This window comes from Sus scrofa, chromosome 3 (assembly GCF_000003025.6).
Source record: "Sus scrofa isolate TJ Tabasco breed Duroc chromosome 3, Sscrofa11.1, whole genome shotgun sequence".
Taxonomy (NCBI): Eukaryota; Metazoa; Chordata; class Mammalia; order Artiodactyla; family Suidae; genus Sus; species Sus scrofa.
Genome location: NC_010445.4, coordinates 55,054,443 through 55,080,265, shown reverse-complemented (window position 1 = coordinate 55,080,265; position 25,823 = coordinate 55,054,443). Strand labels below are relative to the sequence as shown.

At 43.4% G+C, this 25,823-nt stretch overlaps 1 protein-coding gene across 3 annotated transcripts; it reads right to left on the bottom strand.

The window, feature by feature from the left end:
- On the bottom strand, positions 2,086-25,791 carry MITD1 (microtubule interacting and trafficking domain containing 1). Of its 3 annotated transcripts, XR_002342525.1 has the most exons (9): positions 14,997-15,093; positions 12,912-13,062; positions 12,743-12,829; positions 11,813-11,928; positions 10,726-10,786; positions 3,852-10,621; positions 3,061-3,121; positions 2,457-2,517; positions 2,086-2,220 (listed from the first exon to the last, which is right to left on the bottom strand). XR_002342525.1 is itself a non-coding variant. In XM_003124905.5 (7 exons), exons 1-7 carry the CDS (start codon positions 25,723-25,725, stop codon positions 10,526-10,528), a joined length of 750 nt encoding a protein of 249 aa, XP_003124953.2. In that variant the 5' UTR covers positions 25,726-25,789; the 3' UTR covers positions 9,708-10,525. The 3 variants fall into 3 exon arrangements, 2 of the variants coding, with proteins under 2 accessions (XP_003124953.2, XP_020942855.1); XM_003124905.5 differs by lacking the exons at positions 2,086-2,220; positions 2,457-2,517; positions 3,061-3,121 and adding an exon at positions 25,575-25,789 and having other exon boundaries at positions 9,708-10,621; positions 12,912-13,048; positions 14,997-15,098; XM_021087196.1 differs by lacking the exons at positions 2,086-2,220; positions 2,457-2,517; positions 3,061-3,121; positions 12,743-12,829 and adding an exon at positions 25,575-25,791 and having other exon boundaries at positions 9,708-10,621; positions 12,912-13,048; positions 14,997-15,098.

Here is a 25,823-nt window from a genome sequence, read left to right as displayed (position 1 = left end):
CACCGGCAGGATTCTGCCCCTGTGTTTGCGTGGGGGCTTGGGAGGAGGCGTCCTTCTCTCCTGCCCAGTCAGAGGGGCCTCTGAGGGCTCGTGGCTGACTCCAGGTAGAGGCCTGCCCAGGGCGTCGTGGACTTCCCTAGCTGCAGGGGAGGGGGCAGGGAGGGGACTCAGCAGGGTGGGAATGGACGCTCTTGTTCGCACGTTCTCTCCCAGATGGGGCTGAGGTTTTCCCAAGACCTTGGAAACGTTGGCTTTGGAGTGTTCCCCCGGTTGCTGGGTGGCTGAGGGGGAAAAGGTAGACCTTGGAAGGGGTGAGGGCTGAGCCCCACTTGGCTTGAGATGTATGGGTTCAAAGGCCTGGGTAGGAGAGCCCCACCTGTGCCTTACCCGCAGCCTCATGATATGTACTTCCAGCATCTGTTGAATGCCGGGACTAAGGAAGGAAAGCTGCCTGGAGGTGTTTACACGGGGCTTCCAATACTTCCAGGATGCTGGCTTTTGGATTTCCTTGTGACTGTGGGACTTAGGAAGAGAGTGGTTGGCAGCAAGCCAGGATCGCCGCACAGTCACAGGGATCCAACCCGTATGAATCTGCTCCACCTTTTTACTCAGATGGGCTTTCAAGGTTCTTTTGAGATGTCTTCTATCTGGGACCCTGGGGAAACCCTTTGCAGAGTCCCTCTGCAAGGATCTTTCTGCCCCCGTGTCAGAGGTCCTTTCCAGAAAGGTGTCTGGGAGGCTGGCCCTGGAGAGCTCCTTTGAGACCCTACTGAGACCTGGCTCTAGAGCCTCAAGGAACTCCTTGCCTAGCTGGATGGTCATTTGGCATCTCCGCTGGGATCTGGCAGGGCTCCTGGCGCTTGTCTTGTATGGGCCCAGGCCACTACGGGCTGTGAGAGGAGAGGGCTGCCTGGGTCGTTGTCGGCCCTGTGCCAGATGCATGTCTACCAAGGGGCCCTGAGATGGATTCAGTTCCAGAGACAGTGGGATCCCGAGAGGCAGGCCCCTGTCTTTTTGATTTTCGGTGAGCCTCTTTTGAAGCTGTTGCTTCTGCAGCCAGGGGCATGCCAGAGGCTGCGTTTCCGCTGGGGTGAAATAAGAGTGCCTTCTTCTGGAATGTTGGGCAATGTAGCCCAAGGGTCCCCAGCTGGGGTGGAGCAGAAGGTGGTCTGAACAGGAGAGACAGTGGGAGGAAGGGCTGGGCCTGGGTCCGAGGTGGGGAGAGGGCCTGGGACTGAGGCAAGTTTTGAGTGGAAGGCTGGGGTCGGGCCTCAGGGCAGGGCAAGAAGGAGTTCTAGGAAAAACCTCCAGATAGTCTCGGTGGCGTGGGTTCTGGAAAGCCACTCGAGATGCCATAGAATAAAACAGGGGGAGCCTGTAGTTGAGAAGAGCTCCGAGGGACAAAAGCAGTAGCCACCAATGCCTCGCTGTGCAGAGGGGAGACCCCAGAAGAGCTGGATGTATGTGCACTTGAAGTGGTCCCTCAAGACCTCGGGGTATAAGAACTGCTGAGGACCAGGCAGCAGCTCTGCTTTGTCTTTGATGTTCCTGAGAGATGGAGGAGTTGTAGCCTCCTGCGGCCCACTCAGTGATGTGCACATCATCCCTAAAGAGATCAGGGGGTAGGCTGAGCTCCTTTGTGTTGTAAATGACCCCTCTTTTTCTTGCTCTTTCTGAAACTTTAGGTCCAGCCTCTTGGGGATGACGACGTCCAGCAGCCTCTGGCTAGGCGGGCTGACAAGTGAGGGGCCGCTCGTCTCTGCCCAGCTGTCTGTGGGGCTTTCCCAGTTGGAGGCCTCCTCTGCTGAGGAGGGCTCTTGCTGGGCCTCCCGCTTGGACGAGGTGGGGAAGAACAAGGCCTTGGTGGTCTCCCACCAGCAGGAGAGGAATGCCATGGGACGGCTGCCGAGGCCAAGACTCCAGATGGCTGGGATGGCAGATGCCCAAAAGGAGTTACCTGGAGGTGAGGACGTTTTTGCGGCAGGACCCTGCAGGACGGTCTTGATGTTGCATTGGTCTTGCGGGTCTGCTGCCAGGATGGAGGCCAGAGGGGTCAGAGGAGCCGGGGAAGCTGATGGGGACATTGTGGGAAGAGCCTCTTGTGTGGGCTCCCTGCACGGCTGCTGGGCTCCAGCGGGCACTGCTTGGCACACCTCGCCAAGGGGGTCCGGACGTGAGTGGTGGTGAAAGCGGCCCCTGTCAGGGCCTCTGCGCAGGTGGCTGCAGGAGACAAGAGGCACAAGCTCTAGGCAGGAGCCAACGGGGCCAGGCAGGGGTAGGCGCCTGCGGCCACGGCCTCCCACAGCCCCCACGCGGACTTGGAGTGCACCTGCTGTCCCTCCCCTTGGGGCTTGAGCTGAACCCCGCTGCCATGGCTCCCCCTCCCAGGTCAGCCCCAGGCTGCCTGCAGCCCTGGAAGGAAGGAGACCCCAGGAGAGCAAGGAAAGATTCTTTACCTTTGCAGACGTGCCATCAGGCCCCGAACCCGTCCCAGCTGTTGCAGGCAGTCTCTGCAGGCTGGAAATCAGGACACTAGGTCATGGTGGTGAAGGCAGGGGTATGAGGGTTTTCCAGGAGGCTGGTCCCTTTAGAGGACACTTTTGGGAGCCTGGCGCCCAAGCCCCAGCGTCCAAGGCCACACGAATCCTGACAGTGATGGAGAAGCTCCCAGACAGGTGTCTCATTTGCAAAGTGCTTCCACCTCTATTACCCCTGGCTGGCCTCACAGGCCCCCTGGGGGTGCGGGGGTCGGGGGGCAGGTAGACCTCACAGAGGAATCCCGGCCCTGTGAAACCACTTGTTCTCAGTCCAACCTGGAGGGTCCACCGCCCATTCCAGGCACTCGTGGTCCAAGAGAGCCCACACACCCCTGCCAGGTCCCGCCCTTTCCTGGGCTCCTCCCAGCTTCATTCCGCAAAAGGATCTGGTTCCTGCTTTCCTTTCCTGAGGGTTCTGTTCCCTGCCACTGGCATCCTTAAGAGACCAAGGAGCTGGTCCCTCAGGGCCAGGAGAGATGGAAGCAGACTCTCCGGGCGCACAGGGCTGAACGTGGAAGCTTACCTTTCAAAGCGCTCTGTCTCATGCTCCTCCTCCTCCTCCTCCCCAGTGGCTCCATTTGTTGCTGAGAAACAGAAAAAAAAAAAAAAAAAAAAAAAAAGGAGGGGCTGGTTCCCACTTCTCCCTCTGGCTTCTCTCAAGCCTTAGACACTCCAGACACTCCACGTCCAGGCATAATAGGACTTTCTCCATGGAACTCATGGAGCTCTGTGGGTTTTCTTTTCTAAAAAAGTCACTCATTTTTCAAGCGGATACAAGTGTTCTGTGTTCCTTCATTGAAGAACACAAGGAAGGCTTTTCTTTGAGATCTACTCTGGATTTCTTGCGTCACTGTTCCTCTGCTCAAGAAACACACCTTGTCAGGTCTCTGCTCCCCGAGGCAGGGCCCCACCCGCTCAGAGGCTCCCAGGGCCTCGGCACTGCCCTCAGATGAGCCCTTGTTCAAGAGCCTTGTTCGTGGCTGGTGAACCAGTGCTCAGGGGCTCACCCTGTGGCTGAGATGGAACTCTTCGTATCCAGTCCTTGGCCGCTGGTCACTGCATTTGGGACGAGCCCTGGAGGCCTCTCCTCTCCTGGGACACCTGGTCTGAGATCTTTGGCTAGAAATCCCAGCGCCCCCTCTATCCCCTGTCAGGCCTGGCTTGTCCCTAGAGGGATGGGGTGTGTTGTTGCGTGAGACGAGATGTCCCCTTCGTTCCCATCTCAGGAGTCTCTCTAGTGGCTTCAGAAAAGGGAAAGTCATACTAGAAAAGAGAGACTCATGTGCTCTTGGGTCTGGGCCCCAGGTTCCTTACCTTCCTGATGCTCCCATGTGTCCTAGGTGGTAGTGAGGACGGATCACTCGTGAGGTAGGGGCGTAATAGGAAGAAGAGCCCCAGTCCACACACCAAGGCGAGGATGGTTTCACCTACCCAGGAAGCGGGCCTGGGGCGCCACCAAGGAGCAGCCATATGGTTCCCAGAAGAGTGGAGATTCTTCATCTCCTCGCAAGGCTGTCACAGGAAATAGCAGCCCTGTTACCCTCAGGTAACTGAACCTTGCGAATGACCTGGCAGTTGGAGCCACAGGCTCCTATCAGAGAACGGCAGCTACCTCACAAGGGTTCTGGAGGGCGGGGGAGGGGACAGGAGAGGAGGAGGCTGGGCCAGCGCCCCTCCCCCACCACCCAGCCCCTCAGCTCTCTCCTTCCAGCCTCTTGGGCCTTGGAGACCTTAGTCAATGTTTGGATCATGACACCTGAAAGCCAGGTATTTCATGGTTCCGCAGGTCTCTTGGAGATCTTGGCTTGAACCCACCTGTTCCCTGGCCTTTGGAAGTCTGATCCTCTCCCAGGCATGTGGCTGGTTCCCAGGGACACATACATAAAGGGTCAGCATCTCCTCTGTCCACAATCTCATCCTTTTCTCACCTCACCTGTTTACATAGAAGTTGTAGTTCCTCAGCAGATGTCAATGATACCACACAGTGGTACCAGCTCCTGTTGTACATTGGATCCCAAAACCTTCCTTTCCTAACGGGGTCTCTGTCAGGGAGCAACCGTTAGGTAGTGTCCTCATGGCCCTGGCTCAGCCACTGGTGGGCATTGCGGTGGGCCCTTCCTCCAAGCAAGTGACAGGGAGGGACCATGGGCCCCTCCCCCTCCCCCTTCCCTCTGGAGAAGCGGAGCCTGAATTGGGACTGAGGCCAGATGGGTTTTTGAGACACGAGTCTGCCATCTTGTCGGTCTGCCAGCTTCCCGCTTCAAGTTGCTGTTCCTGGTCCCAACACCTCGTCTCTGAATTTATGGGCCTGTCGTGCGGCAGACAGAGCAGACTTGGGTTAGGTAGCATCTGTACCCTGTTCCTGGCCTCTTAGGTCCCTCAACCCCTGCCCCTGGCAGCCACCTCTGTTTCTAGGAGTCTGACTTTTTTCCTTGTAGATGTCACCTGGAAGTGCTAATGGGCCATTTTTGTCTTTGTCTGGCTTATTTCCCTTGGCAGGATGTCCTTCAGATTCCTCCGCATGGTTGCAAATCTTAAGTCTGTTTTTCCCATGTGGTAAGTTTTTGACGTTCCTCAACCCAGAAATGGAATCTTATTGTATCCTGACTTAATGTTGAGTATTTAAGGTGTGCTTGTTTCCAACCACCTTTGCCATCTTCCCTCAGAATACCTGCCACAAAAATTCAAACAAATGATGTATTCCTTAAAAGTTACAATACTACAAAGATAGGGAATTAAACACCTAAATGATATGGTTTGTGGTAGTAGCCTTTATACTTCTGAAGTGCTAAAAGCTTCACCAAGGCTTCTTGGGACATTCTGGTCACATGCAAGATTTGATCCCTGACCAGGCAAAGTGGGTTAAGGATTGTCACTGCCACAGCTGCAGCTTAGGTGACAGTTGTGGCTCAGATCCGATCCCTGGCCCAGGAACTCCATATGCTCCAGTGCAGCCAAAAAGAAAACTAAACGAAACAAAACTCAAGTCTTGACCTATTAACAGGTTATAAAGTCAGTTTTTGAAAGATGAAGTAAAATGGAATATAAAATATCAGGTAAAGGATAAATATCATAGTATAAAACTTGCCATATGTAGGCAAAAAAGGTGTTGCGGAGAGCGATGGGGGGTGTGTACCCAAAGTTCACTTGGGCATGTTGTATTTGCAATGCTTATATGCTTCTGAGATGCAAGAAGAAATGCCAAATAGCTGAATATTTGAGATTAGAATTCCAAGGAGACGTCTTGGCTTAATTTATGTATTTACTGACAGCATATAAACTGCATTTTATATCATGAAAATGTATAATTGGGGTTTTTTTAATTTAAAGTGTTTAGCTCCCAAGTCTCTTTACTCCATTTGAAGAACTCTCCTCACTGTTAGAGTTACAGCTGCCAGCAACCTACACCAAACCTCGCAGCAACACTAGATCCTTAACCCACTGAGCAATGCCAGGGATGGAAGTTATAACCTGTCCCTCCTATAAGCTACAAGCAGCAGAGCTCGTAGAAATGAAGAAGAAAATTCTGAAGCAGCAGAATTACTAACAGGTACAACCTTGGCCAGATGGAATAAAGTACTATCCCAGGCTTTAAAACAGTTAGATGATCAACCAGTAGGACCTGCTGCTGAGACACCCAATACCAAGAGTAAAGGTAAGGACAGCAGAAATTGTCAGAACATTGTCAATCAACATAATTTTTAAAATTAAAAGAAAAAACTAAAAGTATGTAGATTGAAGGAGGCAGCCATTGCCCTGACTCTCACTGTGATCTACATGTGATGCTGCTGAGTACACCAGGCCCCAGCACACCTGGGATGGGAGTTAGCAATGGGATGTCCCCCCAAGATGAGTGAGTTACTCTGCACCCCTGGGTAAGGGGGAAAAAACTCATTCTCCACCAGGATGCTGCTGTCTTGTGGCAAACCTGACCCACCCAGGTACTGGACCCAGAAGAGAAAAACACACTTGAAAAAGGGGAGAAGGTGGAGTCCTGGTCTGGCATATCTTGCCCTATCCATCTCCTTGCACCTGATGGTGCTTCCTCCCCTGACCAACATATAAGGTATGCACAACCAGGTCCAGTTCCTAAAGCTGCAGCCACATTAGCATCTACTCATCAGGCCACAGGAGTAATTCTTATAGCTGAAGACCTCTCATAAGTTTTTACTAAAAACAAGTTTAGGAAGATGCCAATTTTTTTTTCTTTGCTTTTTAGGGCTGCACCTGCAGCATATGAAGGTTCCCAGGCTAGGGATCAAATCAGTTATAGCAGCCAGCAACCTATACCAAACCTCCCAGCAACACTGGATCCTTAACCCACTGAGCAAGGCCAGGGATGGAACTTACAACCTCATGGTTATTAGTTGGATTTGTTTCCACTGTGCCACAATGGGAACTCCATGGAATACTCCACAATGTTTTAAAGATAGGGTAGAGGAAAAGAGTGTATTACATGAAGTTGAGTTTCAAGAAGGGAGGGGCCAATTGGTCTAATAACTACCAAAAGGTCAAGTAACATGGTTAAAAGGTGCCCCTTGGCAGGAGTTCTCCTTGTGGCTCAGTGGATTACAAACCAGCTAGCATCCATGAGGATGCATGTTTGATCCCTGCACTTGTTCAGCTGGTTAAGGATCCCAAGTTGCTGCTTGGTGCAACATAGGTCACAGACACAGGGTGTTGCTGTGGCTGTGGCAAAGGCCAGCAGCTAAAGCTCTGACTCAGTCCCTAGCCTGGGAACTTCCATGTGATGAAGGTGTGGCCCTAAAAATGAAAAAAAAAAAAGTGTCCATTGGCTATGAAGTTCACTCATGAGAGCAATTTCCATGGAGTGATTGTAGCTGGGTTGAAGTGAGCTGAATTGTGAATAGGTGATGAGGAAATGGGGGGAAAACTGTGTAGAGAACCCCAAGAAATTTGTTCATGAAGAACAAAAAAATTAGTGTGTATCTTGATGGGGATGTATGTGCTGCAAAATGGAGCAGTGGAGGGGGAGAGACTACTCCAAGGCTGCAGTGAGGATGAACTAGCTGAAAATGTGATCTTCCTTGCATGTTAGGACAATTAACCCTTTTTCTACATGTTGTAAAGCAGATCTCCTATGGTTTTTCTTTTTTCGGGCCACACCTGTGGCATATGGAAGTTCCCAGGCTAGAGGTCAAATCAGAGCTGCAACTGCTGGCCTAGGCCACAGTCACGGCCATGCCAGATCCAAGCCAAGGTCTGTGACCTAGGCCACAGCTCGAGGCAATGCCGGATCTTTAACCTACTGGGGGAGGCCCGAGAGCAAACCCACATCCTCATGGATACTAGTTGGGTTCTTAAACCACTAAGCCACGACGAGAACTCCTGATCTCCTGTTTTTAACTTTTTTTTTTTTTTTATGGTTACCTTTACTTAAATTTAAAACATTTATATGACCAAATTTTTTGCTTTCTTACCTTTATAATTTCCAGGTTTTCTGTTACATTTAGTACATTTAGTGAGGTTTCCAAAAAAGGATTTGGATATTTCCAAATTTAAACCCATCTAGAAAAATTTCTCTATGTGGAATAAGGTAAAGATGTAATGTTATTGACTAGCCTACTCATTCCCCACTAGTGTGAGCTTTATTATCTATTATATGCTCACACACATGCTTTCTTTCTCTCTGATATGTTTCTGGACTCACTGTATCCCAATGACTTATTTTTCCATTCCTATGCCCAAATATTTAAAAACACATATCTTGTAGATTTATGTCTTTATAGATAGTCAAGCAAGTCTCCTAGTGTTATTCTCTTTTGTTATTTTAACTTAAAAACTAACTTAGGGAGAACTGACATTTTACCAAGCCCTCCCATTCAGGAATATTATTTGTCTTTCCAGTTACCCTAATTTTCTTTTACTCCCTCCATAAAGCTTTTAGTTTTTTTTTATACAGTTCTTGCACATTTACTGATACATTTAATAAGTAAACTTGCCTCTGGTAGCCTTCTGGTATCTAATTGGATTTGGGGATAGAACTTCAAAGAGCCAGAATAATGGATAGCATGTCCATCAGCTCTCTTCCTTAAATATGATTATTTCTTAGGTAGGATTTTTTTTTTTTTTTTGTCTGTTTTCCTTTTTTGTCTTTTTAGGGCCTCACCTGTGGCATATGCAAGTTTCCAGGCTAGGGGTTGAACCACTGGGCTACACCACAGCCACAGCAATGCCAGATCTGCACTGTGTCTGCGACCTACACCACAGCTCATGGCATTGCCAGATCCTTAACCCACTGAGCAAGGCAGGGATCAAACTCGAGTCCTCATGGATAGTAGTCAGATTCATCACTGCTGAGCCATGATGGGAACTCCAACTTAGGTAGGATCTCTATGAGAGCTGGATAAAAGTCAATTTCACAAGGCTGTGGACTGCTGATTCTCTATAGTGACAGGTACATATGTTCTAGAAATAAGGGTTATTTTAACATGAAAGTAAGGAGGTCTAATATGTGTTCTCACCTGACTGAAAAGTCACTCTACTTCCACATGATGAGTATCTGGCAAAAGAAGCCAGGATATTTTGCAGAAAGTAACTTGCAATCAAGTCCAGCATTTGCCCAAGTGTTCTCCAGAGACCCTAAGAATATGGAATTACTATTCCATATAATGAAGGTGGCAAAACTGGTTTGAGTATTTTAAGGTTCAACATTAGCACCTAAACCTGAAAACATCAAAGAAATACATCAGAGGAGTTCCCATCATGGCTCAGTAGTTAATGTCCAAGAGGACATGGATTTGATCCCTGGCCCTGCTCAGTGAGTTGAAGATCCTGTGTTGCTGTGGTTGTGGTGTAGGTTGCAGACAGCTAAGATCCTGCATTGCTATGGCTATAGTGTAGGCTGGCAGCTACAGCTCAGATTTGACCCCTAGCCTGGGAAAATCCATATGCTGCTAGTGCAGCCCTAAAAAAACAAAAGACAAAAGACAAAAAAAAAAAAAAAAAAAAAAGAAAGAAAAGAAAAGAAAGAAAGAAAAAGAAATACATCAGGGGTTTTTCTGGAAGCTCTTCCTGGTCTTTTATGCCCACTCAATCATACACATGCTAGTCTACAAAGGCAAAACATAAACCTGGTGTTCAAGGCCACTGGGGCTACTCTGCCCAACTTCATGCCCATGGCCTCACTGCCTTTGTTTCTCTACAGTGTTGAATCTCAATTGTAATCTTCAGTTTTCTCCAGATGTGAAGCTCAGAGGTGCAGTTCCAACAGCGTTACTCTGTTTCCCCACTGCAGACACTGGCTTAGTTTATTCTTTAAGCTTCTGGACCGCCCATCAGCTCCACCTGCATCCCGCCTCCCAGTCTACCTCCACAGAACATAGTCTGTCCCCAGCCACTCCATGGGCATCTCAATGCATGCGCTTACTCAGGACGTTGATCCAGGCTTCAAAGCTTTACAAATATACCAGTCAAAGTTGAATGAGCTGCAAAACACATCTGGTATCACTCAATGGGTTGATCTGCCTTTATGGAGTTAGGTAATACTGGATAAGTCAATGCCACAAATGTCTCCCAAAGACACTTAATTGTAACAAAAGTAACATCGGTTATTTTTTCTGGTTACTAGACTCATAAGCCCATCTACCTTGTAAGAGTACTCTAACCCATGATTTTTCCTCCTAGATTCTACATTGTCCCAGGGGCAAGATTAAAGCATCCAATTCCTCTTCTTAATAGGTACTCATCATGTTCTGATTCACTAACAGCCAAATAAGAGAAAATCTGTTAAAATGTTTAAATGAACCACATGATTTGAAAGACTATAAATCTAATGAGTAACAGATTTATAAAAAAAATACTTAGGATTGGTCGTATTTGAACAATGAACCCATAAATTAGTAGAAATGTAAAAGTTTATTGTTAAATTCATACATTATAGGAATGATCTGTCCAAAGTAAAAAAAATTAAAAATCCAGCATTAATTTAAAGTAGAAATATATAATATAAATTAGGCTACCACCTATCATATTTTTTTTGTGTGCTTGTTATGAAATATGTCCACAGTTGTTTCATGACATGGTCTTAAATCAAAATCACAATATCCAAGGGAAAAACGACCCTAAGAAGAGAAGAAAAGAGATTTTTTTTTTAACAAAAAGGACCAAAACCATTTTGTTAAAATAGAAAGAGTGCTATATACTCACCCATCAGACTTTATCCTACCTGCGGTTTCTTAAAATAATCAAGTCCCCTTCCGATTTTAATCATCCATCCATTGTTGAATCTGTTGAAATTAATAAATAGTGTTACATTGCAGACATTTAAGTCAGATAATTATCATTGCTATATTAACTGTATGAAGTGTAATTATCAAAGTATATTAAATATCAGCTAAATGTTCCCCTAAAAAATACAATCACTTCCTCCAGTGGTCCACGTTGAATCAAACCTGGGGTTACCTATGGGCTGTGTCTATCATGAAACAAAATCCACAGAAACCATCAGGTGATTTATAGCAGATATAAAGAGTTTAACAATGAAATGAAACCTTCCTCTTGAAATTCATCTTGCTGATTAAAACTTCCCTCTTCTCCTAACGAGTGGCTTCCAAGTGTACTTAGAGTGTTTGGTGTTTCAGGGGTCCCCCTGTCTCAAGGTGGGGCACATAGGCTGGGGGAGCCCTGGCAGGTGTGACACAGTGCACTATCATGCCTACTAGAGTATGTAATAGACCATGAGAGGTAAAACCAAATTAAATAAATATTAGCATGAGTAGAAAGGAAACTCCCCCAATGCCATAACACGACATGTATAGTTAAATAGACAGAAAAATACTCCTCTTCTCACGTGACAGAGGACATGTAAATTCTGTGCCATTAGGAAATATGAAACTCACATACAGGTCAAAATAAACCAGACTTTTTTTTTTTCCCCTCAAAAGTAAAACAATACTGGAGTTCCCAATGTGGCTCAGTGGGTCAAGAACCCAACTGCAGCAGCTTGGATGGGTGCAAAGGTGTGGGCTTGATCCCTGCCCCAGTACAGTGGTTAAAAGATCCCATGTTGTGGCAGCTGTGGCGTGGGTCACAGCTGCAGCTCAGATTCCATTCCTGGCCTGTGAACTTCCACAGGCCAAGGGTGTGGCCATAAAAAAAAAAAAAAAAAAAAAGGGACAAGATACTAAAATAGAGCTTTATTTAAATTTTCAATATTTGAATGCACTATTATGTGCAATTATATAAAACTTACAAAAAATAAAAATAAGCATTTTCTCAAGTGCATAAAAATTAAAATATTTCTATATACTAACCTAATTTCTCGGTCATGTATTGAAGAAGAATATTCTAAATCCAACAGCACTCCATGATTCCTGAGTGACTCTTTTATTTCTTGCAGGCCACTACTTTGCTGCTCTTTCCCAATGCCCTGTTAATAGGAAAAATACAATTTTCTGCCTCAGTTGTTAACATTTTAAATTATTCCTAAGCTATGCACTGTGTATCACAGGTGAATTAAAATGGAAAGATTCTACACTAGTTTCATCATTCACTATCTCAAAGAAGCAACCAAAGAATAAGAAGTACTTTAAGGGAGTTTCTGTCATGGCTCAATGGAAACGAATCTGCCTGGCATCCATGAGGATTCGGGTTTGATCCCTGGCCTCGCTCAGTGGGTTAAGGATCCAGAATTGCCATGAGCTTCCATATGCCTTGCGTGCAGCCCCAAAAAGCCAAAAAAAAAAAAGGAGTAGTTTAAGAGCAATTGCTTTTATCAAAATAATTGCGTTTTTTTCCTAACATGAACATAACACAACTCTGTCCTGTCTCCTAAGATGTATTTTAGTAATGCTATTTAGTTATTCAGATAAGGCTTCCTTCTTCTCAAATTAATCCTAGAAATATGAATTCTTTAGAAGCATTCGTACTCAAATCAAAAGATGGAGATAAGAGAAATTGTCAAGAGTGCGTACAGTGTGATTGCCTCAGGGAACATCCAAGAAACTAAACTGACAAAACAATGAAGAGAGTTTGGCATAGTGGCCAAATGCCAAGGTACAACATACTTAAATCAACAGCATTTTCACCAAGGTGAGGTATGCCTATTGTTAGATACTCAGTCCATTCACAAGGAAACAGCTCTAGCTGAAGCATCACATCCAGGTGTGCCTTGCTCAAACTACATCCTCTAACTGAGCAAAGTTCATGCAGTTAATAAAGAGTAAAGGCTTTCAGATACCTACTTCCTCAGAAGAGGTGAGAAGATGAATCGTTTTTACTTTACATGGTCTCTTAACAAGCATCTCACAAAAGCGAAGAAAGTTATACAGCTGAAAGATATTAGGATGGGTTATTACTACCTCTACATGTTCAATAAAAACACTTCATTATATTTGAGTACATTTCACCTACCTGATGAGTATGTCTAATATAAGGGTCTTCTATCCAAACTTCTGTAACTGTTTCACTCAGGTATTCTTGAAAAAGTGACTCGTAACTGAAACCTGTGGCATTCTCTTCTATTTTAATTTGCTTGTGATACTTTCCAGCTACAAAACACAAGCTTCAATAATAAAACGAGTGACTACATATTTTCTTTGTATACATATTACATTTACATACAGTGATAAATCAGGATCAGATACAAATTATTTTTTTTTTTAACTCATGCACTCAGCAAACCTTTTCCAATGCCTACTCTGTCTTTACCAGGAACATGGCAAGATGCTACATGCCCAAAGACAAATAAGGCGAGCCATTCTATTACAGATCTCTGCCTCCATGGAGGCCAGGCAAGTGGGAATGTCTAGAGATTTCTTAGTACAGTTTCTTGAGCTGAATCCTATAGGCCGGGCAGTTTATTCAAGAGAGAACCATATGTATAAAGATATCTAGTATTCCAGTCACCATGAGAAGAACCACAAACCATTTGCCAGCCATCTGGTCCTCCTCTTTAGAGTTAAGTCTTTTTATGTCTTGCAATTTAATAAAGTGAAAAACATATAAATACAACATAAGACAGAGTTTAGAAGTCTTTCTTAGAACTTGTAGAACATGTTTTAAGCAGAAATGTATAGTACTTCTCAATAACACAAGCCAAAGACTAGAATGCTATAGAGAGGATTAGTAGGTCCATTGTTTTTGTTCATTCAAAATGAATAATAAGTTATCAAAGACCTTTAAGGTTTTTTGAAAAATATAACTTTTAATGGTAGTTCCTAATTCATAAGGTGGTAGCACTTTTAAGCTGTCTGAAAACCAGTACCTTGGACTCTTTCTTCTGTTTCCATAGACAGAATATTACCAATTACGCATCAATTTTCAAGCCATGCTAGTCACACTGGTTAATTTAACCCAATGTATTCAGTGCTGATGGTACTATATTCATCAATATTCTGGAGGGAAATTTCATCATAGATTTCAATTTGAGATGAAGGAAACAATTTTATTTCCTCTCAACAGAGGAGCTCAGTGGGCAGAGCCAGGATGTGGGATGGCGCAGAATACCAGGAAGAGGTGGGGAGAGCACAGTAGCAAAGAGCAGCTGAGGGCTGGAGGCACTGGTTTTTTGCGAGCAATAGTGCCTTTGGCTCTAGAAAGCAGCAGCTGTGTAGTTCCCTTTGTGTCTCAGCAGTTAACGAACCCGAGTGGTATCCATGAGGACACAGGTTCAATCCCTGGCCTTGCTCAGTGAGTTAAGGATCCAGCATTGCCGTGAGCTGTGCTGTAGGTGGAAGATATGGCTTGCATCCTGTGTTGCTGTGGCTGTGGTGTAGGCCAGCAGCTGTAGCTCCAATTGGACCCCTAGCCTGGGAACCTCCATATGCTGAGAGTGTGGCCCTAAAAAGAAAGAAAAAAAAAAAAAAAAGAAAGGAGCAACTGTGAACTTCAGGCAAAGGTGGCAGTGGTCATTTGCGTATAGATCCTTGTCAACTGCATACTCAGAAGCAGAGACTAAATATGAATAAGGAACCCTACCTCCTGCATTTCTCATCATTGGAAATACCAAACAGAACACATGAAATGTTTTGTTTCATGACAAAAATCTCAAAGAAGTCCTAAGTCCTCTGAGGTTCTTGAGCTACTTTAATATTTTGGTCATTTCATAAATGGAAATACAGCTAAAATGCAGGATTTACATTCAGTACTCCTCTGTAGTATTACTTAAATGGGAGTCCACACATAAGCTTCAAGGAGATTGATGAATTCCTTAAAATGGCATGCCAAGTTCTGCAGTAGTATAGCTGCCATCAGATTCTCAGAGGGTATTTGACACCCACCTTTCCCAGGCCAGGAAAAAGAAAGAAAAAAAAAAAAAAAAACAAAAAAGGCTAAGAACAGCACATGCACCAGCGAGTGGAAATGCAGAGCAGATCTGCAAGCTCCCAGGATAAATGGTCCAGACCACACACAGCTTCAAAGGGCACAGGCAGAAACACGCGGTAAAATGGGCTTTGCCACAAGAGATGCCACACACTCTCCAAACAGCCTCTTTACCTTCTTTTTCTTGATCCAAGTATTTCTTTATGTTTTCTGCTCTATCCATATACTCAGAAATTCTTTTTCTGAGAGTACATCTCTTTGTTTCATCTTTGGTGCCTACAAATTAAAAAATAGACTCTCAATTTCCAAAACAGGTTTACTATTTGGCACATGCATTATTTCCTGTTTCCTGAGTTTTCCTCAGATTTCCTATCCTTCAGCATGGTTTGCCTTTGTCTAAAATTCACAAATAATAGGCCTAAATTTAGCTTGATTATAAAGGACCTTCAACTTTGCACTGAGCATCTGAAGGAGCTGCTGGGGACCCCAAATCTGGGAAAGCAACAGAGGTGGCTTATTACTGAGTCTCAGCCCTAAATTGTCATAATTACTAATAAGTCTAAAATCTTAGCATAATCAAAAGATGGCAAACAATATCCTTCCACAAAAACAGCTTTTCTTCCAGACTTCTCCTTTATTATAGTTTATGCTCAATAATTTTCCTAGCCACTCCAAAAATGGAAGTTATTGTTTAATATACATTAGCAATAAAATCTGACCACAAGCCCCACCTACAATCAGTCACCAAATCACTTCTGGTTCTTTTTTTTTTTTTTTTTTCTTTTTCCCTTGTGGCCATGCCTGCGGCATATAGAAGTTCCTGGGCTGGGGGTCGAATCAGAGCTGCAGTTGCCTACACCACAGCCATAGCCAATGCCAGATCCAAGCCACCTCTGTGACCTATGCTGCGGCTGGTGGCAATAGCAGATCTTAACCCACTGAGCAAGGTCAGGGATCCAACCTGCATCCTCATGGACACTATGTTGGGTTTTTAACCTGCTGAGCCACAACGGGAACTCCTTTCCTTCCTTGTTTTAAATAGTGCTTTTATTTTCCATTATAATTTCACTTTTAAACTGTTTTAAAAACCTTTTATTTTGAATTAATTTTGTTTATGGAAAAGTTACAAAAATAGCACAGAACCCCTTCACTTGATTCCCCTAATATTAACCTATCACACAACCATGGTATAATTATCAGAATAAATAAATTAACATTGATACAACAGTATTAGCTCATCTATAAACCTTATTTGTAGTTCACCAATTTTCCCACTAAACAAAGTTTGTTTTCTGGTCCAGGATCCTACATACTATTTAGTTATGCTTCTTTAGTCTCCTCCAATCTGTAATAGTTCCTTGAGAGTCTCTGCTTTTTATGACCTTGACATTGAAGAAGAGTAAGTGGTCAGTTATTTTGCAGGATGTCTCTCATTTTGGGCTGTTGATTTTTCTCATGGTTAGACTGAGGCTATGCATCTTTTAGTGAGGCAATCACAGAAGTGTACCCTTCTCAGTGGGTACATGAAGTCGATGTGTCCTATTACTGGTGACATTAACTTTGATCACTTTGGTTAAGGTAGCTATCTGTTCATGGATTTCTCCACTGTAAATTCACTGTTTTCTCTTTTAAATGGAACCACTATCTCGTGAGACGATATCCTATTTCTCTTCATTCTTTCATCCACTAATTTTAGCATTAGGTCTTTGCCTGCAACAATCACTACTGCAGTGTTTGCCAAATAGCGATTTTCTATTTCCAGCATTCCTATTTAGTAATTGAAATTCCACTGTAGGGAAGAGCTGACTCTTCTTTGCCATCTACTTCATTATTCAACTATGCATTTGTATCAATATGGCCTCATGGATACTTCTTTTATTCTATGGGTTGTCACCCAACACTATCATGTTCTTGCTCAAACCCTAGCAGCGTTGGCTTTGAGAGCTCCTTCTGTTGGCTCCTGTGTCCGATATGCCCCCTCATTGAGCATTTTCTTCCTTTCTGGGGCAAAATGTTGTATTTTTCCTGCCCCAGCCCTGGACCCACCCATTTCTCCAAGAAGCTCTGGTTCTTTTTATTGGAGAGTGATATCAAGAAATCACATTTGGAGTTGCCATTGTGGTGCAGCAGAAAGTAGTCTGACTAGTATCCATGTGGATGCGGGTTCAATCCTTGGCCTCACTCAATGGGTTAAGGATCCGGCATTGCTATGAGTTGTGGTGCAGGTCAAACACACGGCTTGGATCCCATGTTGCTGTGGCTGTGGCATAAGCTGGCAGCTACAGCTCTGATTCAGTCCCTAGCCTGGGAACTTTCATATGCTGCGGGTGTGGGACTAAAAAGCAAAAAAACAAAACAAAGAAAAAAAATCATATTCTGGGTGCTAAGTGTGCTCACTGTTACCTGGGGAATCTTATCACTACCTCTAGACCCTTTCAGTCAATGCAGCTAGAAAGTATATGGAGGTTTACACACACCCCTCTGTTTCTGTGTCTGTCCATCTGTATCTATGTTAAAAACCATGAATTCATGCTGATAAATAACTCTGATCCCACAGGGTTCATGCTAGTCTTCTCCTTTCCTTATCTGTAACCTCTTTCATCATCTACAATATATTACCAGTCTGTTCAAGCCTAGGATAGACATAAAATAGTTTCAGAATTCCTAATCCAGACTGTTGGGAGAAAAAAATTTTACCAACTAAAATACAGTGTTTGTATACTACTCAGTTTGTCTTTAACCTACAGAATCTAGCCAAAATCTTTTTTTCTCAAGATGACCTATTTTCTTCCCCTCTCCCATAGGTATGATGATTGAATAACTCAGAGAAGTTCTTCACACCCCCTAATCTTGCTGCCCGACTCCTAGGTCCCCCTTTCTACTGCTTTCCCACCTACCGCACATTGGGTAATTAATTTCATCAGTGTAGGGTTTTATCTTTCCTGTGTTTCTTTTGAACAAGTGAGCAGACACATGAATAACTTCTCCTATCTTTGTCTTTACCTGAAAGCTAGCATCTTATAGCTACTCTTTGTACTTTTCACTAAACAATATATCCTGGTAATCACTCCATATCACTTCCTAAAGATCTTCCTCATCCTTTTTTTTTGCGGGGGTGGGGGGGGTGCGAAACCCGTGGCATATGGAGGTTCCCAGGCTAGGGGTCCAATTGGAGCTACAGCTGCTGGCCTGCACCACAGCCACAGCAACAGGGGATCTGAGCAATGTCTGTGACCTACACCATGGTGCAGCTCATGGCAACACCAGATCCTTAACCCACTGAGCGAGGCTAGGGATTGAACCCACAACCTCATGGTTCCTAGTCTGATTCATTTTCCCTCTGCCACAACGGGAATTCCCTTTCCTCATCCTTTATAGCAGGACCATCTTCCATTGTGTGGACATACCATGGTTTGTGCAAGCACCCTCCTACCCAGGGGCATTCGAGTTGTTTCCAATATTTTGTTGACATCCATATAACTAATGAAATCTTTCAGGTTCTTCTACTACCAACATTAATATCATGTAGACTCCCCCTTTCTCATGCCTATACTGTGGTAACCTAAGAAAATCCTAATGTATTCACAAAGCTGTGAAGAATCCTAAGGCGATATGAGAACTCACACTCTTCCACTTGGTTGATATATATTCCTCTAAACTCAAACACTATGAACTGTCTTTCTGTCAGGATTAAGCTTTTTTTAAAAAAATTTTTAGGTTTATATTTGCTATTTATTTTTATTTTATTTTACTTTATTTACTTATTTTTTGCTTTTTTTTTTTTTAGGGCTGCACCTGGTGGCATATGGAGGTTCCCAGGCTAGGGGTCCAATCAGAGCTACAGTTGCCAGCCTATACCACAGCCACAGCAACACAAGATCCGAGCCATGTCTGTGACCTATAGCACAACTCACGGCAATGCTGGATCCTTAACCCACTGAGCTAGGCCAGGCTTCAAACCCAAATCCTCATGGATACTAGTCAGATTCATTTCTGCTGTGCCACAACAGGAACTCCAGGATTAAGCATTCTATGGTCTCTTTACAAAGAGATAGTAGGAAGAGCAGTTAATGGCAAAGCCTCTGGAGTCAGGCCATTTCAGTTCCACATTTGCTTTGCCACTTTTTGCTGTGTGACCTTGGCCAGTTGTTCAACCTCTCTGCATCCTCATCTGTAACCTGGAAAGAGTAACAGGACCTTAGAGAGTGGTGGAGATGATGAATTATGAAAGAGACCAGCATGTAGGACATAATAAACGTTGTCAATATCATTATCATCTATGTAATTTTTCTTTTCTTTTTTGTCTTTTTAGAGCCACACGGCATATGGAGGTTCCCAGGCTAGGGGTTGAATCCAAGCTACAGCTACTTGGCTACACCACAGCCACAGCAGTGTCAGATCTGAGCTGTATCTATGACCTACACCAGAGCTCATGTCAACGCCAGATCCTTATCCCACTGAGTGAGGCCAGGGGTCGAACCTGTGTCCTCATGGATGCTAGTCAGATTCGTTTCCGCTGAGCCACGACAGGAACGCCTATGTAATTTTTTCTCTACATTTCTCTCTTGGCTTCCTTTAGGACCACGTTTTAGCTAACATCTCTTTCTTACACTCTGCTGTTACTTTGCTACTTCCTATAAAGATACTCTACTTTCCCTATCCTCGATAAATACAATACTTCCTTCTTAAACATCATTCTTGCTCAGAGTCTGACACCGTAGACCACTCTTCAAACAGGCCTTGGTTTTCCAGGCTTGAAATCATACACTCATCTTCGATTCCCACTGGAACCTCACTCCCGCATCTAGTCATGTGCCTATGGCAGCAACTCAAAATCCACACTGTCCCCTCCTTTTCCTAATACAGCATCACCCCCCCCCCCCCCGGTTCATTCAGGCCCTTATCACCATCTCTCACTGGAATTCCTGCAGGAGCTCCTTAAATGGTCTGCTTGACTTCAGTCTCTTCAAGGTAATGTCTCTTCTACATTCTTACCATATTCACTCATTTATTCAATAAATATGTACTGAGAACATACAACATGCCAAGCATTGTTCTAAGCACTGGAGTCACAGCAGCTAATTCTTCCCTATCATTCAAGTGGGAGGAAAGACAAAAATAAATTAGTAAAACATGTATGTTAGGTTATGGTAAGTGCTATTACATAAAATAAAGCAAGGAGTAAGGATAAGGGAGTTCAGGGATGGGGACTGTAATTTTACACTGGAGGTCAGGGAATAGCCTCACAAACAGGGTGATAATTGTGTAAAGACCTGAAAGAGGAGAGGGAGTATGCTATGCAAATACCTGGGAGAAAAGCATATTCCTAAGAGAGATAAACCCTAAAATGAACCCTGAAATGCAACTTTAATTACATTACTCCTTTGTAAAAACTTTAAATAGTTTCTCCTTGTCAAGAGAATGAGTTAAAAGCTCCTGGATGTCTAGGCCATCCACAGTGTGCTCCAAGCGCCAGTGTCTCTTTTAAACTTTACCTCTGGACAGATCAACCACACAGAAAATCAATAAGGAAACACAGGCCCTGAAGGATGCATTAAACCACATGGACTTCACAGATATTTATAGGACATTCCATCAGAAAGCAAAAGAATACACATTCTTCTCAAGTGCACATGGACTCTCTAAGACTGATCACATCCTGGGCTACAAATCCAACCCCGGTAACTTTAAGAAAACTGAAATCATATCAAGCATCTTCTCTGACCACAATGCTATATGACTGGAAATCAACAACAAAAAAAAATGCAAAAAACACAAACACGTGGAGACTCAACAACATGCTACTAAACAACCAATGGATCACTAAAGAGATCAAAGAGGAAATTAAGAAATACCTAGCAGCAAATGACAACAAAGATACAACACTCCAAAAGCTATGGGATGCAGCAAAAGCTGTTCTAAGAGGAAAGTTTATAGCACTACAAGCCCACCTCAGGAAACAAGAAAAAGCTCAAATAAACAAGCTAACTTTACATCAAAAGCAGCTTGAGAGAGAAGAACAGACAAGACCTAAAGTTAGTAAAAGGAAAGAAATCATAAAGATCAGAGCAGAAATCAATGAACTAGAAGCAAAGAAAACCATAGAAAAGATCAGTGAAAAGAAAAGCTGGTTCTTTGAAAAGATCAACAAAATTGATAAACTCTAAGCCAGACTTATCAAGAAAAAAAGAGAGAGGACTCAAATCAATACAATTAGAAATGAAAAAGGAGAAGTAACAATGGACATCACAGAAATACAAAGGATCATAAGAGACTACTACATGCAACTATATGCCAATAACATGGAAAACCTAGAAGAAATGGACAAATTCTTAGAAAAGTACGATCTTCCAAGACTCAACCAAGATGAAATAGAAAAGATGAATGGACCCATCATAAGAACTGAAATGGAAACTGGGATTAAAAAACTTCTAACAAACAAAAGTCCAGGACCAGATGGCTTCACAGGTGAATTCTATCAAACATTTAGAGAAGAGCTAACACCTATCCTTTCAGAACCTATTTCAAAAAATTGCAGAGGAAGGGATACTCCCAAACTCATTCTACGAGGTATCATCACCCTGATGATCACCCTGATGATCACCCTGATACCAAAACCAGAAAAAGACACCACAAAAAAAGAAAACTACAGGCCAATTTCCTTGATGAATATCGATGCAAAAATTCTCAACAAAATACTAGCAAACCACGTCCAACAATACATTAAAAGGATTATACATCATGATCAAGTGGGATTTATCCCAGGGATGCAAAGGTTCTTCAATATCCACAAATCCATCACAGTGATACACCACATTAACAAAATGAAGAATAAAAACCATATGATCCTCTCAATAGATGTGGAAAAAGCCTTTGACAATATCCAACACCCATTTCTGATAAAAACCCTTCAGAAAGTGAGCATAACAGGAATCTACCTCAACATGATAAAGGCCATATATGACAAAACCACAGAACATCATTCTCAATGGTGAAGAGCTGAAGGAATTCCCGCTGAGATCAGGAACAAGACAAGAATGTCCACTCTCACCACTACTCTTCAACATAGTTTTGGAAGTTCTAGCCATGGCAATCAGAGAAGTAAAAGAAATCAAAGGAATCCAAATTGGAAAGGAAGAAGTGAAACTATCACTATTTGCAGATGACATGATACTATGCATAGAGAATCCTAAAGACTCTACCAGAAAACTGTTAGAGCTCACCCATGAATTTGGCAAAGTCACAGGATACAAAATTAATACACAGAAATCGATGGCATTTCTATACACTAACAATGAAAGAGCAGAAAGCAGAACTAGGGAAGCAATCCCATTTACCATTGCATCCAAAAGAATAAAATACCTAGGAGTAAACCTACCTAAAGAGACAAAAGACCTGTATTCTGAAAACTATAATCCACTGATGAAGGAAATCAAAGATGACACAAATAGATGGAAAAACATACCATGCTCATGGATTGGAAGAGTTAATATTATCAAAATGACTATGCTACCTAAGGCAATCTACAGATTCAATGCAATCCCTATCAAATTACCAAGGACATTTTTCACAGAACTTGAATGAAATATTTTAAAGTTTGTTTGGAAGCACAAAAGACCCAGAATAGTCAAAGACATCCTGAAAAAGAAGAATGGAGCTGGAGGAATCAGGCTCCCAGACTTCAGACCATACTATAAAGCAACAATCATCAAAACCATATGGTATTGACACAAAGGCAGAAATATAGATCAGTGCAACAGGGTAGAACGCCCAGAATTCAACCCACACACCTACAGACAACTCATCTATGACAAAGGAGGCAAGGATATACAATGGAGAAAGGACAGCTTATTCAATAAGTGGTGCTGGGAAAACTGGACAGCCACATGGAAATGAATGAAATTAGAACACTCCCTAACACCATACACAAAAATAAACTCAAAATGGATTAAAGACCCACATATAAGACCAGACACTATAAAACTCTTATAGGAAAACATAGGCCAAACACTCTCTGACACAAACGACAGCAACATCTTCTCAGATCCACCTCTTAGAGTATGGACAATAAAAAGAAAAATAAACAAATGGGACCTAATCATACTTCAAAGTTTCTGCACAGCAAAGGAAACCCTAAACAACACGAAAAGACAACCCACAGAATGGGAGAAAATCTTTGCAAGTGAATCGACTGACAAGGGATTAATCTCCAAAATTTATAAACACCTTCTGCAGCTCCATACCAAAAAAACAAACAACCCCATCAAAAAATGGGCAGAAGATCTAAACAGACCGTTCTCCAAAGAAGACATATGGATGGCCAAAAAACACATGAAAAGATGTTCAACATCCCTCATTATTAGAGAAATGCAAATCAAAACCACTCTGAGGTACCACCTCACATCAGCCAGAATGGCCAGCATCCAAAAGTCTACAAACAATAAATGCTGGAGAGGGTGTGGAGAAAAGGGAACCCTAGTACACTGTTGGTGGGATTGTAAATTGGTGCAACCACTGTGGAAAGCAGTATGGAGATTCCTCAGAAAACTAAAAATAGAACTACCATTTGAGCCAGCAATCCCACTCCTGGGCATCTATCCAGAGAAAACCAGGACTCGCAAAGACACATGTACTCCAGTGTTCATTGCAGCATTATTTACAATAGCCAAAACATGGAAACAACCTAAATGTCCATTGACAGAGGGGTGGATCAAGAAGATGTGGCACATATACACAATGGAATATTACTCAGCCATTAAAAAGAACGAAATACCAGCATTTTTTGCAATATGGATGGACCTAGAAACTATCATGCTAAGTGAAGTCAGCCATACAATGAGACACCAACATCAAATGCTTTCACTGACATGTGGAATCTGAAAAAAGGATGGACTGAACTTCTTTGCAGAACAGATGCTGACTCACAGACATTGAAAAACTTATGGCCTCCGGAGGAGACAGTTCAGGGGGTGGGGGGATGTGCTTGGGCTGTGGGATGGAAATCCTGTGAAATCAGATTGTTATGATCATTATACAACTACAGATGTGATAAATTCATTTGAGTAATTTAAAAATAAATAAAATTTAAAAAAAATAATAAACTTTACCTCCTGCTCTTCCTCTATAGACATAACACCAAACCAAACCAAACCACTTATTTGGTAATACAGCACAGACAGCATTTGAACACTTTCAGCTGAGTGTCTGAAATTCCACTTCTTCTTCAAAGCCCCTCTCAAAAGTCACCTCCACCTTTTCCACCCCCAAATGACCTTTAACCGTTTAAATACTCATTGCATTTGTCTACATTGCTCCCTACATGCTCCCTGCACTATCAGAGTTATTTGCATTTATACCCTAACCTGCAAGATCACATCACTGTCTCTGTAACTGCTATGGTATCAGTGGACCACACACAGTGGCAGAACTGTGATTCTCCTGCCTCAGATTCCACTCTGTTCATCATCTCTCCTTTTGGGGGGGGGGAGGTCAGTAGAGCAGAGTCTTTAAAGCCTTGGGTTCCAATTGTGACTCTACCAACAGTGACAGAACTGCAACGTGAGCTTCCCTCACCCACTCCCAAAGGGGTAGGATCTCAGTTCCCAGACTAGGGATCAAACCCAGGCCCCCAAAGTGAAAGTATCAAATCCTAACCACTAGACCACCAGGGAATTCCTGCCACTTTAGTTTTTATGCTGCAATGAGAATAACATCATCTCCTACCTCTGAGGGTAATTTTCAGGATGGATCAAGATCATGCCGTTAATATACTCTGCAGACTGCCTGGCACTCAGCACTCATAAATATGACAGTTACTTTCACTGTTAAGGTCATCATCATTATCAAAGGGTCCCTGTCCAAAGTGGAGCTTCATAGTTCTGAGAAAAGCACCTAACCTTGAAGAGCGGTCTCTGCTGTCTCAAAGCTTCTGAAACACATCAGAAGCACTCAGGCTAAGAGGCACAAAGGGGAAATCTTAGGCCAGACTGGGAGCTCTGGGGGGTGGGGAGCAGGAGCTGGTCTTAGTTTAAAACATAATTACTGGGTATTTACTATGGGCCAGGGATTGTGCAGAGTGTTAAGGGTTATTTGGGATCTTCTCAACATGGAATAACTATGTAACAGAAAGTATTAACTGTCTCCTCTGACAACCTGAAACATTTCTCACACCAAATTTCAGTACACCCATTTCTCCTCAAAAAGCTTTTTTTTTTTTTTACTTTTAATGAAAATGTTTACTGAGAAAAGAAAAAGGGTGTAACTATCACCTAGATTTAAAAATTGTTAGCATTTTGTCATATTTGTTTCAACTTTCTTTTAAAGTAAAAATCAATCCAGACAGCATAATTCTTCCCAAACACTTCCAGCCTGCATCTCTAAAATTAAGAACAAAATTTGAAAAATAACACATTGCCTAACAAAGTTAATAATGTTAACATCCCCAATCCATATTCGAACTTTCCAAATTGATCCTAAAACGTCTTCTATAGTTTGTTCAAACCCAAGTTCTATCAAGGCTATCTATTATCTATTTGATTATGTCTCAAAATTCTAAATAGTAACCCCCCCTTTTACTGACGACATCAACCTATTAAAGATATTAAAGAAACCAGTCCAACAGCAAATACCCCACCAAATGTATTTGCTGATTCCTTGCGGGGCACAGGAATGCTTTTAACTCTTTCACTCCCGCCCAGACACAGTGGGATGCAGCTCCTTTTCCCGGTCCTCCCTACCCGGCTCATTGCTCACCTTTCAGAACCTGCAGGAGCAGGTCAATCCCCTCCTGGTAACACACCAGAGCTTGTGGATACCGTGACTCGGACTCTAGTTCCAACGCCCGCTTTATCACAGTGACTGCAGCTGCACTCCCAGCCTCCGGTCCCAGCCCCGACTTCGCCATAATTCCGGAAACTTACCTCCACTTCAAGCCAGGCTGGGGTGGGTGGGGTTTGCAGCACTCTGGGGAGTGGTCACGAGATGCCAGTGCGCCTGCGCTCT